The sequence below is a fragment of the Pleurodeles waltl genome, chromosome 11 (assembly GCF_031143425.1).
Source record: "Pleurodeles waltl isolate 20211129_DDA chromosome 11, aPleWal1.hap1.20221129, whole genome shotgun sequence".
NCBI lineage: Eukaryota > Metazoa > Chordata > Amphibia > Caudata > Salamandridae > Pleurodeles > Pleurodeles waltl.
In genome coordinates this window covers 80,281,207-80,307,926 of record NC_090450.1, presented here as the reverse complement: position 1 = coordinate 80,307,926, position 26,720 = coordinate 80,281,207, and the positions used below count along the sequence as shown (strand labels likewise).

Below are 26,720 nucleotides of genomic sequence, written 5' to 3'. Positions count from 1 at the left end.
TGCTTATTTTATTCTCGAGGTTGTTTTTTTTCTCTGATTGCAAACTTGGAGGATTTTGTAAAGTGAACTGTATGACAATCATGCTGTAGAAGGAGGATGAAATGAAAGGTTGTAGGATTCCAGGTTTTTATTTAACACACAACATTTAAACAGCTTGTGAATGAGCTGTAAAAAACATTTCAAAATATATTTCAGTAGCTATGAAAGCACAGTTTTTGTATCTCTGTGTGATGAAAAAAATATTGTAATTCTACATCTACGTATTTTGAAGATACATATATCTTGAAGATAAATAGATGTGAAGTTAAGAATGAAAATAAAGTTAAACCTAAATATACCTTCCTTCAGTATAGTGTGATTGGCAATATTCTTGGTGCAATATTTTGCCAGTATGATATTTAAAACTGGAAAACAACCACCCCCACGCATAAGACATGGTTACTGACAGCAATGTCAGGAAAAGATATAAAATGTTTCCATCTGACTACTCAAATAGCAGCCATGGCAGAAAGAGCTTACTGGTAAAGAACTAAGGGCCAGATGTATGAAAAAATGTTGCACTCGCAAATGGTGCGAATCGCAAAATTCGGCCGTTTGCGAGTGTAAAAAAGTGGTCTACGATGCATGAAAGGCATTCGCAGACCACAAATAAGAAATCGCTAAAATTGCAATTTCTTGCGTTGCGACCTGGAAATTGCGAGTCGCAATTTGCGATTCGCAAATTCCACATCGCAAGGCGATGCTGCAAAAAAATTGCAATTTTTCGCAGAATGGCATTTTGCACATGCAAAATACCATGGCATGAAACCAGGTGGTAACCTGGTGCAAAATTTAAAAATGCATTTTAAATGCATTTTTAAATTGAACATGTAAAGCACACATGCCCTTTTAGCATGTGTGCACCTTACATGTCCCCAAAAACATTTTTGGGGTGCAAAAGAGGGGGCCTTAGGTCCCCAGCATCCTGCCCATTTGCATTTCCAAAATTGCGATTTCTGGTTCGCAATTTTGGAAATGCAAATAATTCGCAGCTATGGGCCAATAGGCCCATAGCTGCGAATGGGGCCGGTATCGCAATTTGCGATTCGGTAATAGCATTTGCGATTTTTAAGAAATCGCTATTATTGAATCGCAAATGTGATACATGGCACTTTGCGAGTCGGAAATAGCGATTTCTTAAAAATCGCTATTTCCGAATCGCAAAGGGCCGTGATGATACATCTGGCCCCTTATACTGACAGTTGTAAAGCTACTCAAATCGGTTCGAACCATCTTTCAAATAGCAGCTTTAAATAGTTTTAGAGTTTTTATCATTTTGTTCACAAACAGCAGCATAACATTTTCGCAAAATACATGTTTTGCTGTTAAATATGCAATGTCCCTGTTGGGTTAACACACTCAAAGAAAACCTTGTTTTTAGTAAACAAAAAAAGCCACTTTTTGTTCCAAAAAAACACAGTTTTCATACAACTCCCAAGTGTCCATTTTCGATGTCCCTATTACAAATTGACAGATTCTACTCCATCTGCTCAGGTATCACTATTGCATGCTAGGGAAGCCCAACATAATGCCAAAGATGCTTAGATTACACGAATGATACCCACCATTATGTCAGGGCCACAATTGTACTGTGACTGTCCACCTTAACGCTAGGAATCACCAAATCATGTCATTCCACATACCTATTCCAAGAATGGACAAAATTGTACGATAGATGGCTCCAATTAGGTCAAGCTTGCTCAAAGTATGTCAAGGATAACTGCCATTATGCCACGTTAAGGCCAAGGATGCCTACAATATCTCAAGGTTTGCCATTATTTTGCCAGTACCACCTTATGTCAGGAATAGTCATAACTGTGCCAGACCTGAACTCTTTATGTTGGATACACCGTATAGGTTTGGTGTTCCCTGGCACTGGGAAAGGATTCCAGGGGTGATAACGTCTATAATGGAAGGACACAAGCAGCCTTGTACATAACGCACACATAATATTGTGCATATGCACACATATGCACATAGATACATTTAAACAAATACAGTATTTTAAACAAATACAGACACATATTCACTGCCAAGTACGAAACAAATAAGATAATTACCTGCCTCTACTCTCAATCCAGCCTCTGCTCTTCTCAGCTAAGAGGCTGCTAACGAAGTTACTGCATACTTCTAAGTTGGCTCCAGCAGTCCCACACCTTAGAACATACTCTGGCTATTGCTGCCACTTCTTTTCTGGCTCATTTTTCACATGTACTATGATGAACAGAGCGGGACTTATAAAGTGAACAATTTATTTGCTAAACTGAGTGGAGACAGACGGTCGGTCATGTGGCAGGTACCCTAAGCTGCCACAGTGTGTGTTTGTGTGCATGCATGTGGCCCAGCTATTGGTCTGAATGGTGGCTTCTCCAAGCATATTGAGATAAGTGGCACTGCCAACTTCGAAACGGCTAGACCTTCTCACGTACTGTATTAGGTTCCACATCAGAGAGCTACTTCTACTGTAGTGGCGAGCTACAAGTAGTGACCAAGCTACCCATTGAAGTCCCCCGTCTGAGGCCTTGAGCTTGGTAATGTGACTTCTTAGCAAGCCTCTTCGGTCCACGCAGGGTGATAATGTTCGAGCATTAGGGCATGCCATCTCCTAACTATTATTAATCACCTGACTGACCCAAGATGTACTCTCTCCATTTTGTAAACTGTAAATGCAGCTGTTTATTTCATTTGTTAAAGTTCTCATCGTTTGTGACTCCTTAATTCAGGTATTTTTCTACCTCCCACCACGCATTCTTGAATTTACAGTTTTCATTAATAGATTAGAACATCCTTTCTCTCTATACATGCTTAGGTTCAAGGCTGTTTCTGAAGAACACCCTTCTCCCGCCCCCCGTGAGGGCTTTAAGCCATGCATCACAGTTCCCATACTATTATTGTGCATTGTTGTACCACTGCTTTTAATAGCAAAAAGACTGAGATCGGTGGGTGCACTAGCATAGTGTGGAGGTATGACACCAAGAAAACAGTATATGCCCTATTGCCTAAAAGGCCAGCGCTGCCCTTTCACCCCTGGGCAACCCTTTAAACACAGCCATGCAACAATAGCACCTACAGGTGACGTGCGGCTCACGCACAACCCAGGGCACAGCTCGTGCAAAGGGCGCGCGCCCGCGCACGTCACTCAAACAGCGGCTCCGGTCACAGGAGGGAGGAGCTTCTGCCTTCTCCTTCTGACGAGCCAGGGCCGGAGTTGGAAACCCCGTGTTCGTGTGGAACGCGTCACACCCGACTTTTTTTTTTTTTTTGCTGCAAGTATCCTTCCGCCGTAGGTCAAGGTAGTGAATAAAGAGTCCCGCCGCTGCCCCATCCCGTTATACACCCTGTTTCAGCCCAAGAAAACCGAGGGAGCGGACCATGCCCGCCCCCTGCACGCTGGCAGCAGTAGTAGCACAGGCGGAGCGGCGCAGGCGGCTGGGTGACAGCCCGAGCGGTGGGCGGGCCACGCCTCCAGAGCCGGCGGCCCGGAAAAGTAGTTCCGGCGCGATAAATACATTGCGCCATAGCCCGGCTATCTTTTCAGTTGAGCGCTGAGTTGGAGACGGATGATGTCAGGCGGTTCCGCGGACTATAGCAGGTAAATCTTCGGCCGGAGTTGGGGAGAGGTCAGGTAGCGGGGTCCGGCTGCTCTTCCACCCTCTGGAGAGTTCCAGCGCGCTGACAGTTGGGGGCAGGGGCAGAGGGCAGGTTTGACAGCTGGCTCCGAGTGTACAGAGCAGATGGTTGTTTACGTATCGTTAATGAGAGGCCATTGGCGTGATCCTCCGATCGTCATGATTCCAGACAGAGACTTGACATTGACGTACTCAACTTCTGGTACGTCAGGGAATGAGGCAGCGTCAGGCAACCCTGTGTCAGTGGTGTAGTAGGCTTGGGTGGGTAAACCCAGGGGTTTGTTGCAAAGGGAACTAGTGTGTACAGTGTTCGCCGTCTCCTTTGCATGTTTAGTGGTGTAGTCTAGTGAAGACACATACACGGGCCCCTTGTATAGTTACTTGTCTCCTGTATGGATGGGTTCGGGGGTAGCCAGCTGCGTACTCGGTTGGAATGTGCTGCGACGCTGCCGTAGCCGGTGACGCAAAGTGTCCGAGTCCCCATGCGCGCGACCTGCCGGAAGTGCGCGCGCCTCCGCAGGACTGTGGAATGCGGGCCGCGCGCCCCACCCCACGGTCCGGGAGAAGCCGGGCGGCGCTCCAGCAACCGGGGGAAGGGGGGTGTTGTGCAAGGGAGAAGGGTGTATTCCCGCGGGAGGCATTTGTGCATGAGAGATGGGTGGGTTCCCATCACACAGCGCCTGGCTGGCGCTCTTGCGGAAAGGGGGTCTATCAATATTATCACTCGGAAATCCCTTCCTAATGCATGGTTTCAGGTTTATATAATTGATGGCAACCATGTTCTGCGGGGATCGGGAACTTAAGACCCTTTCAGCTCTCTAAGTAGAGAACACAAAAGAAACTGTCTTTAACTAGAAAGTTTACTGTGAAGAGAAGCAGGGCACGTAGCTGGCTTCTATGTACATGGGTGGTACGTGTTGTGAACTCTGCCTGCTGACAAAATTAAGTTATGGCCCTGCTTCCTTCTGGCATATAATTGGTGATTCATCTTCTGGAACATTGTCTGGTTTGTGATAGCAGTGCGTCTGCGCTGGGCTCTGACCTCTTACGAACCGCTGTGTTTAGCTGTTACTTATGATTTAAAAACGCCTATAGCAGAGTACGCTGTGCGCCCAGGTTTCAGGCGGCAACAAAAATGTCAAGATGACTCGTGAATAATGTCTGCTGGAGAGAGACCAGTTTTGTCTTGTGGCAGTTTGACTCGCCCAGAGAGTTAATGTGCCTTCTGCAAAGTACGTGAGAGATCACAAATAAATATTTTATGAGGATATCTGAGTGGACTACTACTCTTGTAACCTTAGTTCATAAAATACAACCCTAATATAGAACAGTCACTGTTCCGCACGGTCATAAGAGCTGAATGCAAACTGCATAGAATATTTTTAACCCCCTCCCCCAGTCTTACATTATCTATTCCTAATGCTGTAGAAACGCTTCGTTTGGCTACATGTAAACTAGCCTTTACCAGTGCTTTAAAACTAAACGTGTGTGAGAGGGGCTATGAAGGGACGAGGGACACTTTTGGCTGGTGGTGGGGGGGTATTGTCGCATTCAGCACCACCGGGCACTTAAGCCAACGCTGGAAGGGCCTACTGCGTGACATTGTGGCTTACCAAGAACAGCTCGCCTGTTTGCTCACTATTGGCTGACTTTATCCGTCTCTAATTTGCTTGCTTCTTATGTATCTAATCTTATTAGATACTACGATGGACCATTTCGTCTTTACAATCTTTGACTGGCATTGCCGCCCAGCCACCACCCACCTGCTGCTGTCTCCCCACCCCCCTGCAATGTTGCTTGGTGGTTTCCCCATCGCCCTTTGTTCCTCCTCGTACCCGCTTTAAAAGCACTCTATACGTTTTAAGGGTACATTTCGTTTATCGATCCAGCTCGGATCTGTAACTATAAAGAGAAAAAATTGACACTGAAGGCGCACGCATGTGGTGCGTCTACCTTCAAAGTATATCGGGCGTTACGTAATTATTATTTTGTGTGTGCGCAATTTAGCTGCACTGCATCATAGGTACCGTGCAGCGTGGCTAAAACCAGTGGCAAAGTCGGTAGTTAGCAAAGGAGATGTATATTGGATTTGCCGGTGCTTATTTGAGGCTAATCTGAATTGGCGCTTGCCTTCAAATAAAGCAGGTACAGGCCTAATTAATGTTTGGGTGAGTGGAGTTGTTGATTTAGATCTGTGGCAGTTTATCTGTTGCAAAACACCACTGTTAGTAATATGGCTTGTTATTGTGCCAGAGTATTACTTTGGAAGGAAAGTGAATTTGATGACGCTACGATCATGGCAGAGTCCCCATCTGTATCTAGAGCTCAGTTTAGGTTTTTTTTTTTTTAAATGCTTCTTAAATTATGGACTTTATACCTTGCTTGCCCCCTAGCCATGTAAAGTCGCTTATTCATATAAATCTGATTGTACTGAGACTGTCTGTTGGCTCTTGTGTACCTATTGGTGACCTGGAGCTCTATGAAACTAATGAATACATCTTCAAGAACTACTTGGCATGGAGTTCGCCTCTTGGAATGAGCTGTGCCGTAGTAAATGGCACCTACGCCCCCTTCGTGTGGGGTCAAGTGCTAAACCGCCCCCTAATACATAGTATTTGCATTTATTCTTGGTATTTACAGATATCAACGACTTTTAATATTGATTATGCTTTCGTATGTAATTTTGCGGCCAAAGGTCTACAATGTTTCTACCACCCACGGTAGAGGTATATTGACCCAATATGCCAAAACAGTCAAATATACTGTCATTTCTTTGGCTAGTATTAGCCACGCTTTTTTGGAAACCTAGATTGAGATGCATCACAGAACTTTAAACGTACTGACATTACCCTTTTATTTTTATTTAGCAGAGACCATGGCGGCCCAGAAGGCATGGACCCCGATGGTGTCATTGAGGTGAGGCCTTTGCTGTTACTGGAGAGCATGCCAAAAAGCAGACTTTACTGAGTTGGTAACACCTGACGTGTTTTTTTTTTTTTTTCTTTTTTTTGCAGAGCAACTGGAATGAGATTGTCGATAATTTTGATGACATGAATTTAAAGGAATCTCTTCTGAGGGGAATATACGCCTATGGTTTTGAGAAGCCTTCTGCTATCCAGCAGAGAGCGATAATCCCTTGCATTAAAGGTATATCACCGCTATCTTGCAGAGAATTAGCGAGGGGCGGGCAATGTCAGTACTGTAGATAACTTTCGTAATACTGATCACTTGTTTAAATAAATGTTGAACATGCTAGGGTTAAGAGTTACCTTTGTGGGAGCAGTAAATATGTATCCTACTTTTTTTAGGCTATGATGTGATTGCGCAAGCTCAGTCAGGTACTGGCAAGACAGCCACATTTGCTATTTCCATCCTGCAGCAGTTGGAGATTGATCTCAAGGAGTCCCAGGCTCTAGTATTGGCCCCCACCAGAGAACTGGCTCAACAGGTATTGATAGCGTAGTAGACATACACAGCGGTGTGCTGCACGAGTTTCAAGTTTCACAACTGTTAATGTTAACCAAAAGCAAAGACAGGGCTGCAATTCAATTACAAAACCAAGCACCCAGATGTAGGTTATCAAAGGCTCCTCTTGAAATGTAACGACGTGGGTGTATTGGAGAATGGAATCTTATTTAATTGTACTGTGCCTCTTTGGCGTTGTCTTGTCATACTGTATGAACCTTTTTGCAGTTGTGCAAAATGAAAAGTGCAGTGCACTTACTGTAATTTGATTAACAATGTATATATATATTGCACGCTACGCAATTCGCTTTCAGCCTGCATTTTTTAATTCTTTAATTTGAGAGGTTCAGTTCATACCTTAGTGTAAGCTAGTCTGCAGTTTTGCGTCATATTTGCTGCTAACATTCCTGTCACCAAACGGTGTACTTTTTATGTGCTTGTATAAGTCTGTGACAAACGGACAACTCTGCTGCATAGGCTTTGCTTTTCTGTTGCATTAACGCAGATGTCTTAGTATTTATATTTTCCCTTGTTTATCTTGAAAACATTCATTAACTTATAAAACGGCCAGTCTTTGCAGAATGTAATGACTAAGGACGTTGCACTGTTACACACACCCATTGACTGTTCCACACCTATTGAACTTCTGGGCTGATCTGGAATTTTCTTCACCACAAATCTCGTGTACCTTTCCACATGACGTGCTTCTTACGAGTGCTGTGTGAAATGCAACCACTTTTTTCAAATCTGGTGGCAATTACACATTTCAAGCTCTGGGCTGCAAGTATATTTAAAGGGAGCAGGGTGTACTGAGGTACTTCAAATATAAATTCATTTCTTGTGGTTTAAAGCATGGGGTACTTGTGAAGGTTTTCTGGTGCTGTGCTATTTTACTGGTAGATTTTCCTAGAATTTATTCCCTCAAGTTAAGAGGGGGCAAAGTGGAAATTCCACTTTGACCAACTTAAGTCTATTCCTGTGGTGGCGATGAAGAGTAACTGACATTTTTCTCTACCTTTTGACCACGCTGAAGAGTACACCAGCCCGATGACTCCATCTACGTACTGCTTTAATCTTGAAACTCCATAATGTGTTCCAGGATTCAGACCCTGGAGCGTTCTAGGTGACTAGAGATCTTTCTGGGTGGAGTGAAGCTGCCTTCAGGAGAGGGCCCTCAGACCTTCATACTTGGTTATTCTTGGAGTGACCCAGAATTTGAGTACGTGGTTGCCACGAGGTTTGATGTAATATTAAAAATCTAACACTGGCAGACCTTTTATTTGTTTACTGCACAATTCCATTTTTAATACTAATGCTGATCCCTCTTTTCAGATCCAAAAGGTCATTTTGGCTCTTGGGGATTACATGGGAGCAACCTGCCATGCCTGCATTGGTGGCACAAATGTGCGCAATGAGATGCAGAAGCTGCAGGCAGAGGCACCTCACATTGTCGTTGGCACTCCTGGGCGTGTTTTCGACATGCTGAATAGGCGATATCTTTGTAAGTATCTGTTCATGGGTGTGTATCCGTAATCGTTTTTCTACCTAGGACACAAATGTAACTAAAAAGTCATGTGGTAGTGAATTGGCGTTTACAAGACAACAGGTTTTCCATTGCATTGGCCACTAATTTTGCACAGACATGAAGTTGTCCTGATAATATCATAGCACACGTGTGGAAATCTGCTTTCTGTGGATATTCATCATTTGAGCATTACAAAGTTTCTTCTGTTCTGGTGCTAATAAAATGTGCCTTTTTTCCTTTCCCAATTGCTCAGTGCGTACAGTTCCCTTGCTGGTATTACATTATCTTGTGTTGCAAGAAACGGCCTTTATTTTCACACCATATTAAGGGAAAAATTGTCCAACCACACCCGCAAAACAAATACTAAAATAGACCAATTGATGTTTAGGTTAGATCGCTGAACTGCCACATGGCTTGTGTACTAGTTAACTAGGTCCATTGTCCTCGTAATGGATCCAAAAAGATATTGGAGAGGGTGCCTGCATTAATCATAGCCCTTTATGATTAGAAAGAAATGTAGTTGATGGCTTACATTAAAGCAAAAGCTTTTTTTTTTTTTTTTAACCAGTGGTACTAGTAAGGTCAATTCTTGTTTTACTTTTACCTGGATTCTCAGCTTTAATACAGGTTGAAGATTGGCAATATTTAGGGCAGGGGGTCACCTGCTGTTAGATCATCCTTGGCGTGGTCTCCCTTAACTTTTTGCCTCTGTTCCCCAGGTTGTTGATGTGTGCTGGACTCTGATTTTGCTGTTTTTGTTACTCTGGGCACTTTACCACTGCTAACCAGTGCTAAAGTGCACGTGCTCCTTTCCAAAATGTGTATGATTGGTTTATCCATGATTGGCATATTTGATTCACTAGTAAAGTGCACTAGAGGTGCCAGGGCCTGTAAATCAAATGCTACTAGTGGGCCTGCAGCACTGGTTGTGCCACCCACATAAGTAGCTCTAATCATGACTCAGACTTGCCATTGCAGTGTCTGTGTGTGCAGTTTTACCTGTAAATTCGACTTGGCAAGTGTACCCACTTGCCAGGCCTAATCCTTCCCTTTTCTTACATGTCAGACACCCCTACGGTAGGCCCTAGGTAGCCCCGAGGGCAGGGTACACTGTATGGTTAAGGTGGGACATATAGTAATGTGTTTTATATGTCCTGACAGTGAAATATTGCTAAATTAGTTTTTCACTGTTGCAAGGCCTGTCCCTCCTAGTTTAGCATGGGGGCTACTTTTGAATCTGATTAAAGTGTAGATTCCCTTTGGGAGCGGATGGACATATGGAGTTTGGGGTCTCTGAGCTCACAATTTAAAAATACATCCTTTAGTAAAGTTGATTTTAAGATTGTGTTTCAAAATGCCACTTTTAGAAAGTGAGCATTTACTTGCTTATACCATTTCTGTGACTCTGCCTGTTTGTGGATTCCCTGTCTGGGCCAGTTTGACAGTTGGGATGGTTGTACCTCACACTAGACAGTGACACAAAGGGAGCTGTGGTGTAGCCTGCATATCCTGATGAGCCATCTGTGCTAGGAGGGAGGGGAGGAGTGGTCACTTACACATGAAAGGGCTGTGCCTGCCCTCACACAATGCAGTATGCAACCCCCTGGTGTCTGTGGCCTGGGCAAGGCAGGATTTCACATTCACTAGAGACTTTGCTTTGAAATAGGCCTACTTCAAAGGAGAAATTGGGTATTGGAAGGGCACCCAAAACCAGACTTTAGAACAGTTCTGGAACCCAGAGGAACTTCTGCCTGGAGAAGAGCTGAGAAATGCTGCCCTGCCGGTGCTTTGTGGAGCTATCCTGCAGTTGCTGCTTCTGCCAGAGTAAGAGGGCAAAGATTGGACTTTGTGTGCCGTCCATCTTGTGCTAATCTCTAAGGGCTTGATTCAGAGCTTGCCTCCTGTTTGAAGTCTCGAGGACAGCAAAGACTTCTCTCTGCCAGCACCTGGAGTCTCTGGAGAGACTCCTGCTCTGAGAAGTGGTGCCCTTGAAAGGAAAGCTGGTTGAAATCCAAGGAAATCCACTTTGGACCGACGCCGCTGCTGAATCCGGTGACGCCTCCTGCACCCGGCACCGTGACCTTCGCTGGAACGCAACGCTCTTCGCAGGCCCGACACCGCTGCAGCCCCGCTGAAGTCCTTGACTCCGTGGAAGTTGCCATACAACGTGGTGACACACCGCCCAAAGTGCGTGGATTCAACGTTTCGCACAGACTGTACTGTACTTGGGGGGGTCTACGCGACTCCGACGCCGTTGGTGTTGGCTTGTTGGGAACGACTCCGTCACGACGCCGTGTTAACACCTCATCAAAGCATTTTGTGTTTCTAAGCACTATTTTTGAGTTTAATCTTTAAAAATTCCTAACTGGACTTGTGTATGTTGGATGTTTGTCATTTTGGTCTTGTTTTGTTTAGATAAATATTTCCTATTTTTCTAAACTGTCATTTTGTAGTTTTTTCATTGTCACTGTGTGGGTACAAATACTTTACACCTAGCACTCTGAAGTTAAGCCTACTTCTCTGCCAAGCTACCAAGGGGCTAAGCAGGGATTAGCGGAGGGGGATTCTCTTTTACCCTGACTAGAGTGAGGGTCCTTGCTTGAACAGGGGGTAACCTGACTGTCAACCAAAGACCCCATTTCTAACACCTGCCTTTTTTGTAACTAGCTACTTTTGTTCAATGAAAATCACCCTGAACTACTACAGTTAGTATTGTTATAGTGACTGCATTAAGCAAGTTTAACTTGATGGCCACCCGACACATTACCAATAGTGATCACCGCACTACATTACCGCTGGCAGCTCTACCAATGCAAAGTGTCAGTTTGGTATGCCTTTAGTTTGTTAAAGCTTAACGGCAACAGCAGTGAACCCTGGGGTGATGTAATATTAGTAATACGTTTTCTCATAAGATTTATCACTCAACTATCCTCTTTAAATGTTTTGGAAATTCAGTTTGTCTCAACATCTGCCTAAAAGTTAAGAAAATACACATTTTGGTCTCCAATACATACTTTACAATGTTGGTGTATGTAAATTCAACCAAGCAAAGTAGGCTGCGTTGAAACCAGGTTAGCTACTTAAGGAAGCTGGAGAGCTACCAGTAGCTCTCGAGCTACTTGTTGAAGAAGCCTGATTTAAGGGCTGTGGCAGTTTAGTGATCTCGCCCAAGCTCCTTTGCTTCTTTTCACAATCCCTTCGCTCCAGCAAGATTGTCACATTCACTTTAAGAACTACTCTTTGCAGGCCCAGGAAGAAAAGTAAACACAATTCCCCATGTTAAGGTTAAGTAGTAGTTTGCCAGACATCTGACATTTAACCCCTGTTTGCCGCACCAACAAATGTGACAAACACAGAATTTAAAGGCATCTTTATTGCTTGATCTTTATCGGCCCACGAACCACAATTTGGAAATGCTGGTATATTAACTCCATTCTTTGTAGATTGTACTCGAGTATATGCACTGCAAAAGTGAAGTGATGTTTTCACATCTTTCGGGACTGTCAGTGTAATGATGACAAACCTTTTCTGATCACTTCAAGCAGTATTTTGTAATGTCACTGATTTGGTGAGGAAATTCATTTTCTGAACTGTCACTTTAACCTTAAAAATAATACTTCTGTTTTTAATAGCTCCAAAATGGATAAAGATGTTTGTCTTGGATGAGGCTGATGAAATGTTGAGCAGAGGATTCAAGGATCAAATATACGAGATTTTTCAAAAGTTGAGCACCAACATTCAGGTATGGACTTAACGGCTGAAACGGTCTGAGTTCAAAGACCAATCCTTCAGTTTTGCCTAGCTATGTTCAGAATTTGAAAAAAACTTTTATTCAGCAGGTCTAAAACAAGTAGTTGGTTTGTTTTCAGGTGGTTCTGTTGTCTGCAACAATGCCATCTGATGTCTTGGAAGTGACTAAAAAATTTATGCGAGACCCAATTCGCATACTCGTCAAGAAAGAAGAATTGACCCTTGAAGGCATCAAACAGTTCTACATTAATGTAGAGCGAGAGGTATGGCTTTCAGTTTCACATTACTTGAGTTTTTGTGTATTGCCCTGTGGCAGTGGTATTTGACTACGTTCAGGGTTGTGTAGCAATGCTGATCTGGAGTTCTTTGAGATTAATTTTGCTGGTGATGAATTTTCCAAGTGGCTCTAATGTGTACCTCCTTTATTTTGATGTTTGGTTATATAATGCCGTAGTGTGCACTGGTAGTTTGAAGACCTCTAGGAGTAGTCTAAGATCTCATCAGTTGAGGACAACTTGGTCAAAGGCTTTCTGGTATTGAATGCTTTATGCACAAAGGGCTTGTACTGTACAGAAAGTGTCGGTCTATGGTTGGTCTTTAAGAGTGTATGCCTTGTTTTTCAACAAGAGCTGTGGTTTGGTGCTGGGGCAGTCAAAGCTTGTGTGACTCCTTTCTGTTCCATACTACTTATAGATACTATTCACAATCATTTGAGCCCAGGTTTCAGCTTGCAGCAATTCAAAAGGCTTACAGTAGGGGATATGTGATTCTTAAACGGGCTCACAAGTTGAAGCCTTTCCTGCCATGTAATGAATAGCTAACACTAAGTTGCCAGATGTAAGGAAGGCTTAATCGGACTATACAGGCGAGATCTGCAACATTGGGCACACAGTTCCATAAACCCATATCGATCGAGTTGCCTGTGCTAAGATACTGCTTTGCCCTGTTTTTTGTAAACAGGTTATCCTGGTACTAACCATAGGCAGCTCAATTTTTAATTCAAATCCACATGTTCGCACAAACTGCATTAAGTGGTGTTTGTTTGGCTTAAACTTTGAGGTGATTTAGACAAGTCTCTTGTATGCTGTTGAGTGGATTTTTCATCTTTGGGCTTATAAAGAAAATATCCCAGCCCTGCTGATCCACCTCACCTGCTAAATAAGATCACTTAAGAAATGGTTGGTTGATGATAAAGAGCATACAGCGTAATTTCCAATGTCTTTTTTTTTTTTTTTTCTCTTTTTTTTGGGATCCAAAAATTTGTACATAATTTTAGCTGCATTTAAATCTCTACGCAAGAAAATGGTTAATGCACTGTTTTCTATTGGACTAATATAAACCGAAGGAGGGCATTGCCTTATTTTGACTTTTACATGCTTGATTTCCTCAAACTGAAGCATACTAAAGCGGTCGGTGGAATGCTTAAATTACTCGGCCACTTGTATTTACTTGGGGCCGCATCCCAGTCACTTCTTTGTACACCATGCCACCACAGGGATTGGGGTTGAGCTTTTTTTTTTTTTTTTCTTTTTCATGATTACTCGAGTAGACTGTTCTGAATACTGCCGAGCTAGGATTTAGTGATTTTCCCCCCCCCCACCCCCCAAAAAAAATGTATACCTTACTTGAATGTGCTGTTTGTTTATATATTTTTTTTAACCTGCATCTGAATATATTTTAAATTGTCTGTTTAGGAATGGAAGTTGGATACACTTTGTGACTTGTATGAGACCTTGACTATTACACAAGCGGTCATCTTCCTCAATACAAGGAGAAAGGTTGATTGGCTTACGGAGAAAATGCATGCCAGAGACTTCACTGTATCTGCCTTGGTAAGAAACTGTAAGGCCCTTTTCATTGAAACATAAGTACTTGGCTGAAATAAAATTTTAGGATGGCTAAATCTAGCCCTGATATAATTGTTTTATGTATCCAGCAGTACATAATTAAACACGTAACTATGAGTTTGCTTTAAGTGTTCTTTTGGACATGCATATGGGAGTACAATATAATCTCCAAAATGCCTTTGTCCCTGGCTTCCTGTTATTTGGTCCTACTTAGTGTTCTTGGCAATATTTAGCGTGATCTGAAGGGTTGTTTGAGTATTTTAGCAAAGGAACTAACTTCTGTTGCAAGTTACTTGTGAGCTAGTACAATTGGTTATAAAAGGAGTATCTAGGTACTTAGCTGATCGTGTTGGTGATTACACTTAAAGGGCGATTTAAAACCAGTTCAGGGGCAGTGCAGCAAAGTTGTAGCAATTCCACCTCTATCTGGTTGTTTAGGGAACCCCCTGTTGCTTTCTTTGTATGCCAGCAGATGGCTACTTTCCTGGGTCTGTATTACATGTCTGGTGCACCGTGCCAGGTTGCGGCAGATTACCGAAAACTTGGCTCTCCCAGCAAAGGAGTAAATGCTTGACTGTTCATTTCATAGGTTACTCAAGCTCGCTGTCGGTGGACTTTTAAGAGTGGCACTTTCCATTGCAGGAGCTTCTACATGTGACTTCACTTGATAGCATGGAGAGCCTTTGGAACGTTCGTGGGACCTTGTGCTTCCTCCACAGGGTTAGCCTCGTTGGTACGCCTAGATTTTAGCCCCGTAAAGGGCTGAAGGTATTGCCTCACTTACATCGTGTTGTGTCAATATAAATTGTGATGCTAAGCCATATTACATGACGCAATCCGTAGTACAGAAGTGGCACCTGAGCGGCCCCTTACTTTAGTTCTAAGGTACCTTGAGAAGGGAGGGGGATTTAAAAACTGGTACAAATGCCTGGTGTGCCAGAGAGGCATTTTCTGTAACTATACCCTGCTCACTACCTCCTGAATGTGAACAGGTTTAAATGGAGACTCATTCCAGCCACATCCTCATGTTTGGCCTGGTTCGCCTAAGTGATTCATGGTCTCTTGAGCGTCTTTGCACTTCGTCTGGAGAAAATAACTTTTCAGTATCCGTCTGCAGACGTAGTCTGGTAAATCCTTTGCACCAGCTGCTGCCACTCAAGTAATTTGGAACAAAGTTCTATTTACATCAAGGTTGTGCGTTTTTAAGTGTGTATACACCGGGAACTACGTGATGGCATGTTTACGCTATTGAACCGTCATATTGAGATGCAGGATAAGTTACAACATAGCTACAAGTGCTATTTTGTCGTTCCCCCTGCAAAAATCAAATGGATTCATACTATCCCTGTCTGCTATGATGCAACAACAGACAGGGACGCTTGGTCTCGGACACTATTTTATTTTTGTTGAAAATCAAATTGAGAATTATGAAGGCATTAAATATATTGCAATTGTCTCTACAGCATGGTGACATGGATCAGAAGGAACGTGATGTAATCATGAGGGAATTCCGGTCTGGATCTAGTCGTGTGCTGATCACCACAGATTTGCTGGTAAACATCTGCCTGTACATTTTGTAGACTATATTTGAGATACTTAATCTTTTGCATGGTTGACAACCATGTGTTTTGGTGCTTAAATAACGGTCGCTTATTTCAAATGTGTATTTATTTGTTAATGCAGGCTCGTGGTATTGATGTACAGCAGGTTTCTTTGGTCATAAACTATGATCTACCAACCAATCGTGAAAATTATATTCACAGGTGAGTATACTCCTGGGAGTTTATTGTCTAATTATACACACACGTACGCGTTTTCTCACTTTCACATAAACTAGGCAGTGAAAGGCATATTGAATGTAAAATTGTACTGGTCACGTAGCAAACGTTGAATACAGCTTGGGCCGCAGCAGAGCTTTTTTTTTTTTTTTTTTTTTTTTTTTTTTTTTTTTTTTTTAATATAAAAGGGGCAAGTTGCTATTATCCACTGCAATGCCCCAGACTGCATCATAACACGCGATTTAGTTGACTTTTTTTTTTTTACTGTCACTTGGAGTAATAGGTTAACTTCGGGGGGAACTAGGTCCTACCTGCGGTGGAAAACTCTTCAGTAAAACTGAATTGCTAGCAGACCAGTGCAATTGTAACTAAACGGATGCTTCGTTTTCAATGAATTTTGTGAGCCAAGCCATGCTAATACATATGGCAGATTCACGGTAGTTATTTTGAATCGTCGCTCAACTTGATAAAAGAAAATTCTATTCATGCAATCCCGATCTGTTATACAACAGATGTGAACGCTTGGTCTCGTACAGTTCTTGGGGAAGATTGCTATTTTGGCTAATACACCATGATTTATGGAGAATCTGAAGTCATTAAATACTCTCCAAACAATTTTTTTTAATTGCGTAAGATAAGTTGAAGTGCTCAAGATCTAAGGAATTCCTCAACACCTGAGAATGGCCCACTGAAGTTATGGGTTTGGCTCTCCTGGAGCAAGAACCCTGATCTGGCTGCGGTATGGTGGTGGCCAGTGCAACACGGACTCTAAATTTTAAAGGTAAAACCTTTGATTTTTCTTTGTCAAGGCTTTCTTTAGCCGTAATGAAATGACCAAGCAACTTTTGTAAACTTGAGGAAAAAATCAAATTTTCAAAGTGAGAAATGTTAATGTGTAAGTGCATCTGTTTGTGAATACTAGCATGGCAATGGCACCCTTGCTGCCTAGGTTTAATGTGACCTTTTTTTCTCTTGTTCAAACAATCGACTAATGTAGTTAAAGTAGCCTTTTAGTCCCTTAAATAATAATAATAATATTACAAAAATGTAATCAGAGGGTTGCTATCTGACTAACAACATTCCCATATCATGTAGGCCTCTAGTGCATGGGGTGAAGCAAAACGTACTTTGTTACATGTTTTAAATTTCTTAATTGACTTTCAAATTGTTATTCACATGCAGAATTGGTCGCGGTGGACGTTTTGGCAGAAAAGGCGTGGCCATAAACTTTGTTACAGAGGAAGACAAGAGGATTCTTCGTGACATTGAGACTTTCTACAATACTACAGTGGAGGAGATGCCTATGAATGTGGCAGATCTAATTTAGTTCCTGGGATGAGATTGTGGTTTTCGAATGCGGTGCTCGCTGTTGCGGAGACTGTCACGACGTGCATTGCATTTTCTTTGGAAATCTATTGAATCTCGTTTCAATGCTCAGAACGGATCTGAAATACACATTTTTGACAAGCAACGTGACTTGTCGTGACCTAGTGTGGGGTAAAGCCATTGGCTTTGTGCTCTTTGCAGAGTTTAGACTGTTGGGTGGGTTGTATAGACATGGGGTCTTTACATTTTTTCATATTTAAATTTTTTTTCCTTACTTCTTTTGAAGTGTTTGTATTTGATGTTCTTTATCACTTAATAATTTACTTATGGACTAAAAAATATAAGTGCTGTATAAAATCAGCAAATTATGTTAAACAAGCATACATGCCTTTATTGAATATTAGTCTAAATTGGAAATGCCTTGATATAGATTTATTTTTTCACTTTTGTTGTATTTATTCAAAGTATTTAAGGAGTGATTAAGTGTGATCTGGACCCTTTATTGCTAAGCCCCATCAACCTATCCTATGTCTTAGTTAGGGTAAAGCCCAGTGAAATTGCCACATTTTGCACGTCTTAATGAAGTTTGAATGTTAATAAACTAGTCATGTTGACTCCTAACTTGTGTTAACGTACTTGCAATATCCAATAATTGTGATTTGTAACGATTGCCATGACAGTGTAAATTGCATTTGTTGAACATTACAACTTTGTTGGTGACCACTTTGCAGTAGTTGGCTTAAACTAGATTTGTGAATTTAATCTCTAGTTCCTCCATGCCCATCACGGAATCCTGCTGGTTTGATTTTGTTTAATGCAAGAAACACGTACATCAATTTTTGAGTTATTTTAGCATTGTCCATGGTATTATGCTGCCAAATATGTGAAACAGTAATTGCAAACTGGTTTGCATTGGAAAGTGTACATTTTATTTAGCAGCCTGCTTACAGGGGATACATGACATGTGATGCTTTGAAACATGTTGATCACTGTTGTGTAGTGCAAACAAGCCCTGTCAAATGTCTTGATATAGTGCCCTTCAAAACAATAGTTAAATGAATTAGCGATATGAGTATACTTCAAATAATATACTTGAAGTGTGTTTGTGGTATGAGTGAACTTGAGATATTCGGGGGAGTGGCTATTGGGTAGGTAGAAGGGCTGGGTGTTACTGGTTTATGGTAATTATGGTGCCATAGTCTCTTGTACGCCGAGGGGGGGTCTGAATCTGCACGATTGCTGCATTAACCAAGCAAGAACTTTTCTGTTGGTGCTGCCCCGAACGCCTTCATTTCATACCTGTAGTACAGCAGAGGCAGTCCTGGTTACCAGATTGATGTCAGTTGATGGACCCTTCCAGTGTTGATGGGATTTTTCCAAATGGCTGAAGTTTTGTCGTACATATTGGTTTACCTTTGTCCCTACACCATATGGATTTTTGGTCACTAGTTAGAATTGGTGGTTAATGTTAGAGGCGTATGAAACTACAGGACAGCATGAATACCAGACCAATATTTCTAGGGCATGCGATCTGTAGGGGTAGTTGTGAACTATTTACCTTGATAGTACACTTTAGACAAGTGGTTCTGTTTAAGACTACCGGACGTGCATAATGCTGCATTTAAAAAAAAAAAAAAATGCATTTGACCCTACGTAATTATATCCTGCATAACTTGCGTTTTACCGATGTCGTGCTCAAACTGATTTAACTTGTCAAACTGCAAGTGAAGTAATGTCACTCTCCATACTTGAGTCTTGTAATTCTTGACACATGCAGATGGTAATTAATTCCATGGTTCCCAATTGCTATTTATAGTCAGTCGATGGGAAGGCTATTGTATGCTGCAGAAAACGCCTTCAATAGTGTAAAGAGACTGACCTGTTTTTCATAGTCTTATAACTTTAGTGCCTTTTTAGAATTTGTATATTATGCTACCACTTTGTCTAGTGGCCCCGTCCACCCCTTCGACCACATGGAAACGCTAGATATTTCCGGATTATGTGAAACCCCAAATTTTGTTTATCCTCGCTTTCAGGCAAAGAGGCTGACCAGGAGTCTTAGTATAATGGCTTTGCCTTGTTCACCCCCGCAGAGGAACGTATTACATGCAAGGTTGGTCCGTGTTGCCATAGTGTCCTTTAAGGTTGCTGTGTTGATGCCTTAGGTTTTCCCAGATTGCGTGTGATACAGAGCATGTATGATTTTTCTCTGTTGAAAAATGGCAGCAGACTGAAGAATAGTCACTAAATGCTTGTTTGGCGTTCCTGTTTTGCTGCAGATAGCCACGTCTAGGACTTGACAGCATCCTGTTAATGTAACTATTTGCTTGTGTGGGGGTGTAAGCCACCCTATTTAATTTGAGACTACAGTAAGTTAGTGTCCTGCCTCTTACAGGAGGGCTTCCATTGCACTTTTGGTGGTTTTTCTGACTTCAAGCTTTTAGGTGTTATTAATCCTATTGGATGGGCACTCCTGGAATAGCTTGATGTGCTCAAAACCACTCTGAAATGGTACTAGAAGTCATAAGTAGTATCTGTTGTGCACAATTAATGCATAACCTCTGCTCCCCAGAATTGAAACCCATGTGGGAGTGCAATAAAGTGTGCTAACTGCAGCTACTAAAGGTGTGGTTTACCAAGCTTTAGTAAGGTAAAGTCACATGAGTAAGAATGGGTAAAGGCTACAACCTGATGATTTTTTTTTTTTTTAATTTTTTTTTAAAAATTTTTTTTAATTGCCCTGCACGCTTAAGGTCAAATGGAAATATTGATGGGTGGTTTCAGTCCAACCAGTAATCTAAAAGGTTGTAGCAAAAAAACATTTAAAAACCCTCCTTTTATATTAAGAAAAGTGCCTGCGCCCACTCCAAAAATCTACATTTCAATGGGTTGTAAAAAAAAAAACAACAAAAACTTTGCCTTGACAACACCTGCTCAGCCCTATCAACTTAAAGGATTGTGCTAGTCAGTCTTCTTCTCCTCTCCTCTCCTCTCCTCTCCTCCCCCCCCCCCCCCCCCACCACCACCACAAAAGAAAAATAAATCACCAAACACCATTCAACGTTGTGTTGAATGAAGTCCAAAAAGTGTTGCCTGAAATACACTGGACTTAGCCCAAGATGCAGAGCCATTGGGTAGCTATGTACAGATTCAGAATTTCGAAGAGGGAAGCACTGGCAATTTAATGACCAGTAAGGCGTAGTTGCTAAACTCGGTTCCTGTCTCACCTTGGAATTTCTTTCTGGCGATATTCACATTTCAACCTTTCAGTATTTCAATTTGCTACTCTTCATTTCTGATAAAGATTTGGTGCCAAAATATGGTTGTGGGTAAAAGGTGCTTTTGGAGTTCTCCAATCAATAATGCAGATCTACTGACGTGTATAGCCATACTTTAGTTCCATATACTGCCCCTTCTTGGGGGGGAGGGGGAGGGGGAGGGAGGAAAGGAACGTGTGGTGCATACAGAAGTATTTCTTGGTTGGAATGATCAAGGTGGCACTTACACTATACTCCTGATAATGTATAGAAGACATTGGAGAACCCTGCTCCAGGCTTTGCCTTACACACAGCACCCAACACTGAGCTAAACAATCTCCGCTCGTACTTTTATTTTTAAATATATTCGGGGTGCATGATAGATACCTTATCCTAGGTTGAGCACTGCTTCTTCTAGGCATCAGCACCATGGTGCTGAAGTTAGTGGTGCTCAACAGTAGATGGAATTACTATGGCTGCAGGCATTAGACTTTCTTCCAGTGGATCCTTGTAAAAAAACTAAGTGTACTCCTCCAGTTACAGGGCCTCGAGCCCATGTAGTTTTCACTCACTAATTAGCAGAGTTGGTAATTTGCATGCAGATACCCAAGAAAAAAATCCAACTGAGAAACATCAGGAATATCGTTCAGCCGGGACTCACAAAATGTTTTAAAAAACGAAAGCAAGAAAAATAATACTGGTATTAACCTTGTTGGTAACTGCAACTGATACTGGATATTGCTTTACCATTTTTGAATGTTGCTTAACTGCCATTGGCATAATCTTTTTAGGATTTGGGATGCTGGGAAGATCCTTTGTGGGACTTGGATTGACTGATTAGCATGTTAGGACCATGGTAGGGCATGTTTGGATTTTTACTAAGTGTTACTGTTAGACCTTGACCTTCTTGCAGGGTCCTCCTTAATCTTTTTACCTACTTCCTAATTTTTTTTTCTGACCTGTTTTTGTTGGCTTTAGGACTCGGGGCACTTTACCACTGCTAACCAGAGGTAAAGTGCATATGCTTGCTGTGTAAATTGTATTGGTGACTGGTTTATGTATGATTGGCATATTTGATTTACTAGTAAGTCCTTAATAAAGGTCGTTAGAGGGGCCTGTAAATCAAATGCTACTAATGGGCCTGTAGCCCTGCAAACAAGTCTCAGACCTGCCAATGCAGTGCCTGTGTGCAGTCTTGGACTGCCAGTTTGACTTGGCAAGTGTACCAACTTGCCAGGCCTAAACATTTTTATTTTTTATACATGTCAGGCACCCCAAGGTAGCCCCATGGGCAAGGTGCAGTGTGTTAAAGGTGGATCATGTACTTTTGTGGTTTTACATGTCCTAACAGTGAAAAACTGCAAAACTTGCGTTTCACTTTTGCAAGGCCTATCTCTCTCATAGGTTAACACAGGCCTTTAAAGATATTTAAAGTGCAGTTCCCTTTTGAGAGCAGATAAAAATGTGGAGTTTGGGGGTCTCTGAACCCACCCTTTAAAAAAAATACATCTTTTAGTAAAGTTGGTTTTGGGATTGTTTGAAAATGCCTCTTTTAGAAAGTAAGCATTTTCTTGCTTAAACCATTCTGTGACTCTTCCTGTTTGTGGATTCCCTGCCTGGGTCAGTTTGACAGTATGGCTGTTTGTGAATCCCCTCTAGACAGTGAGACAAAGGGAGATGAATGTAGCCTGCATATCCTGATGAGCCATCTAAGCTAGAGTGGAGGGAGGGTTGGTCACTTACACCTGAAAGGGCTGTGCCTTACCTCACAATGCAGTTTCCAACCTCCTGGCGTCTCTGGCCTAGGCAAGTATCTTGTGAACAGACTTTCCTTTGCAGTTTGGCTACTTCGAAGGCAGTAAGGGGTATAAGTAATGGACCCAAAACCCCATACTTTTGATTTCTTCAAGATCACTTCTGGATTCAAGAGGAACCTCTTCCAAGGAGAAGTGCTACCCCTGCCTGTGATTTGTTGGGCTATCCTGCAGTTGCTGCCTATGAAAGGGGACAAAGACTGAACTTAGTGGTATAGTCCCACTTGTGAAGAATCTCGGAGGGCTTGAACTGAGCTTGCCTCCTGTTTTGAAGTCTCTGGGCCATCAAAGACTTTCTCTGCCAGCACCTGGACACAGACTCCTGCCCTGCCAAGTGGTGCCCTAATCAGTCCCATGGCACTTGAAAGGTGAAGTTGGCAGAACAAGAGCTGACAATCCATGCACAGAACGCTGTGGAGTGAAACTTGTGATGCACTATCTGCAATGCAGCTGATAAATGACACGCTGCCGGCTTTGCAGCTAAAATTGACACTCCACCTGCATCACAGCTGGGAGATTGACACATCACAGCTGGGGAAACAACGTGCAACACCTACTTGCGGCTGCTGATGATGCAAAAACCATGCAGCGCGTTTTTCTAACGTAGTGCAATTGGATTTTCCACGCAATGTCCCTGGCATCAGTCATCCTGACTGCACGGATCCGAGGTGTCCCGTCTGGAAATTTACACCTTGTTCTCTTGCAAGGAAGAAAAACTACTCATTTCCAACCCGACCGGAGAAGCAACTATGCACAACCTCCTTGGTGGGGGAAGGAATCAACACATTGCTGACTTTTCTGACGCACGCTTGCCTGTGCGGCTATTTTTTTTGACACAAATCAGGTACTTTGTGCAAAATTGTTTCCTTCGTGTTCTATGGAGTAAGACTCTTATTCTTTTGGAAATTCATATCTTGACTTGGGCATGTTGGATTTTTGTTGTTTTGGTCTTGTTTGATTTAGATAAATATGGCCTATTTCAAAACTGGTGTGGTGTCCATTTTGTAATGTTTGCACTGTTACTGTGTGTTGGTACAAATACTTTACACATTGCTTCTGAGTTACGCCTGCCTGCTCATGCCAAGCTACCAAGTGGGTGAGTGGGGGTTAGTTAACCAGGTGTGTTTCTCCTTTCCCCTCACTAGAGTGAGGGTTCTTGCTTGGACAGGGGTAACCTGACTGCCAACCAAAGACCCAATTTCTAGCGGTTACCCTCTGCCTTGCATCTACATGTTGAGAGCAGAACCTTAATTAGACCTTTAGTTCTGTGCTTGATATTGGAAAGTGCTGCTGTTGCATTCTATAAGTATTTAGTTTGTTTCCTTTGAAGTGCTTGTTTGACTGCTCCTAGGCCTTTTCCTCCCCAGTGGCAAGTCTTTTTTTTTTGGGTGCTTTGAACCTGTTTCCAGTTTGTGGTGGTAATGGATGTGAAACCCATGGTGGATCCTTGTAAAAGGCAGTGGCTATTTGCACATTTATAAATTTGTGGGGTACCCATGCTAGCATGTGACTTGATGGGTATTTCGCACAACGTCTAAGAAAGAGGTAATTTTATTACGTTTGGAAGGTGCAAATGCAGAGAAATACAATTGGTCATAACACTTGTTTTACTATTCTGTTCCTCCCTCTCCTCTTCTTCCCCTTCCCCCCGTAGGAAAATGCCACTGTTTGCATGGTTACCCCCTAACATTTTGCCTTTTGTTGATGCCAGCTTTGAAAGTGTGCTGTGACCCTGCGAACCAGGTCCCAGCACCAGTGTTCTTTCCCTAAAACTGTACCTTTTGTCTCCACAATTGGCACATCGCTGGCACACAGATAAGTCCCTTGTAAAAGTTACCCCTGGTACCAAAGGCTCTGTGGCCAGGGAAGGTCTCAAAGGGCTGCAGCATGTATTGCGCCACTGCCTCACAGCTTGTGTGTGCTGGTGGGGAGAAAAAGACTAAGTGGACATGGTACTCCCCTCAGTGCCATGCCCACAACCCACTGCCTTTGGCATAGATAAGTCACCTCTCTAGCAGGCCTTTCATCCCTAAGGTAGTGTACACTATACCACAGGTGAAGGTATAGCTGCATGAGCACTATGCCCCTACAGTGTCTAAGCCAATTCCTAGACATTGTAAGTGCAGGATAGCTATAAAGAGTATATGGTCTGGAAGTTTGTCAAAAACAAACTCCACAGTTCCATAATGGCTACACTGAATACTGGGAAGTTTGGTATTAAACTTCTCAGCACAATAAATCCACACTGATGCCAGTGTGGGATTTGAGAAATGCACACAGAGGACATCTTAGAGATGCCCCCTGCATGCCAGCCCAACTGCTAGTGCTAGGCTGACTGATCTCTGTGAGCCTTCCACTTCCAGTCTAGTTTCTGGCCACATGGGGTGAGTGGCTTTGTGTACTCTGACCCCAGGAACAAAGCCGGTCCTGGGTGGAGGTGCTTCACACCTCCCACTACAGGAACTGTAACACCTGGTGGTGAGCCTCAAAGGCTTAACCCCGGTGTTACAAAGCCTGGGGCACTTCGGTTAGTGGAGATTTCCCCCCCCCCCCCCAACGTAGCCCCCACTTTTGGTGGCTAGTCCGGGGAGATGATGAGAAACCAGGAGCCACCCCCTCAGCCATGTCCACCTCTAAGGTGACCAAAGCTGAATTGATCCCCTCTTTAGAAAACCCTCCATCTTGCTTTGGATGATTTAGCCCAATAGGAATGGGGATGTGTCCTCCTCCCCAAAGGGAGGAGGCACAAGGAGGGTGAAACTGTCCTCCAGCTCTAAACACACCCCTAAATTTAGTATTTAGGGGCAACCCAGGAAATCAGATTCCTGACCTACAAAGGACTGCAGACCTGAAAACCCAACTGAGAAGGAAGACCACTGCTATGGCCCCAGCCCTACTGGCCTGTCTCCTAATTCAAAGAACCCGCAACAGCAACACATCCTGTGGGCCCAGCAACCTCTGCCGACTCAGAGGACTGCCCTGCAACTACAAAGGACCAAGAAACTCCTGGGACAGCGGCCCTGTCTAAACCAAGAAGAAACCATTTTTAAAGAGACTCCCACCTCTCCAGAAGTGTGTGTCCCCACCACTCTGCATCCAACGCCCCTGGCCTGTGTCCAGAGAAAACAGCTCAGCAGAGAGGACCGCCCAAGCAACTCAGACTACGTGTCCACCCTGGGCCAACCTTTCTGTAGCCCCATGACAACGCCTGCGGAGGGAATCTGGAGGATTCCCCCCGGACTGACTGTCTGCAGCCCTGTGAAGAACCAACCACTGGTGCAGCAGTGACCAACGGGTGGCCCTCACCCTTGCCCAGTTGGTGGCCGGCTGAGAAGCCCCTCCCCACCCCTGTGCCCTGTCTGCAACATCTGAGGGACCCACAGGTCCCTCCATTGATTGAGTTTTTTTTTTCTTATCACAAACCAGACACCTTGTTTGCCCACTGCACCCAGCTGCACCTGTGCTGCTGAGGGTGTATTTTGTGTGCCTACTTGGGGACAAAGCTCCTTCCCCACCCCGTTCCCATGCACTACAAAAAAAACCCTAGTCTGCTCCCGTAGGTGCCTATGGTATTTGGGCCCCTCTTTGACTGCTGCACCTGATCGGCACCGTGTTGCTGGTGCTGGGTGTTTGGGGTTGACTTGAACTCCCCAACAGTGGGCAGCCTATGCCCTGGAAACTGAACTTGTAAGTGCTTTGCTTACCTCAAAAACTAACCTGTACATACCTCCCCCAAGAACTGTTGAATTTTGCACTGTCCACTTCTAAAATAGCTTATTGCCATTTAATGCCAAACTGTACATTACTGTTTTGATTCAAAGTTCTATCTATACCTATGCAAAGTACCTTACATTTAATGTATGTACCTGCAATTGAATCTACTGGATCTAAAATAAGTTAAGAAAATAATATTTTTCTATATAAAAACGTATTGGCTGGCGTTAAGTAATTGAGTGTGTGTGCGCGCGCACTCCTTTACTGCCTGTGTGTGTACAACGAATGCTTAACACTACCCTCTGATAAGCTTAAGTGCTCGACCACACTGCCACAAATAGAGCATTAGTATCTTTTATTATTGCCTCTGTCAAGCCTCTTGGGGAAACCCTGAACTCTGTGCACACTATCTCTCACTTTGAGACAGTATAATACATACCCCGCCTTCCCCCAGGAATTGCCCCAAAACGCAACATGGATACATCAAGTGTTTCCCAAGCAAAACTGCCCCCCCAATTTTTTTTCCTTCTTTTTTTTTGCACTTTGGGTAGCTGTGGTTTTTGGGCCCTCGCTCAG

General features: G+C 43.1%; 1 protein-coding gene and 2 non-coding genes across 4 annotated transcripts; all 3 read left to right on the top strand.

The window, feature by feature from the left end:
• Window positions 1–3,210: 3,210 nt before the first annotated feature.
• EIF4A2 (eukaryotic translation initiation factor 4A2) lies at window positions 3,211–17,980 on the top strand. 2 transcript variants are annotated; one of them, XM_069213114.1, is made up of 11 exons: window positions 3,211–3,631; window positions 6,536–6,584; window positions 6,683–6,815; window positions 6,977–7,116; window positions 8,466–8,634; window positions 12,291–12,400; window positions 12,528–12,671; window positions 14,103–14,240; window positions 15,719–15,808; window positions 15,939–16,018; window positions 17,216–17,980. In XM_069213114.1, exons 1-11 carry the CDS (start codon window positions 3,600–3,602, stop codon window positions 17,358–17,360), a joined length of 1,230 nt encoding a protein of 409 aa, XP_069069215.1. In that variant the 5' UTR covers window positions 3,211–3,599; the 3' UTR covers window positions 17,361–17,980. The 2 variants fall into 2 exon arrangements, with proteins under 2 accessions (XP_069069215.1, XP_069069217.1); XM_069213116.1 differs by lacking the exon at window positions 17,216–17,980 and adding an exon at window positions 16,668–16,801 and having other exon boundaries at window positions 3,485–3,631.
• On the top strand, window positions 12,128–12,196 carry LOC138266787 (small nucleolar RNA SNORD2). Its single transcript, XR_011199705.1, has one exon. It is a non-coding gene; the product is annotated as a small nucleolar RNA SNORD2 (small nucleolar RNA).
• LOC138266761 (small nucleolar RNA SNORA63) lies at window positions 15,522–15,648 on the top strand. Its single transcript, XR_011199687.1, has one exon. It is a non-coding gene; the product is annotated as a small nucleolar RNA SNORA63 (small nucleolar RNA).
• Window positions 17,981–26,720: the final 8,740 nt, after the last annotated feature.

Bases quoted from the DNA above. Each gene is read 5' to 3' on its own strand.
- EIF4A2 (XM_069213114.1), top strand. From the start codon at position 3,600: ATGATGTCAGGCGGTTCCGCGGACTATAGCAG. The intron at 3,632-6,535 runs GTAAATCTTCGG...ATTTTTATTTAG, and splicing joins GGTTCCGCGGACTATAGCAG to CAGAGACCATGGCGGCCCAG. The intron at 8,635-12,290 runs GTAAGTATCTGT...TGTTTTTAATAG, and splicing joins GCTGAATAGGCGATATCTTT to CTCCAAAATGGATAAAGATG.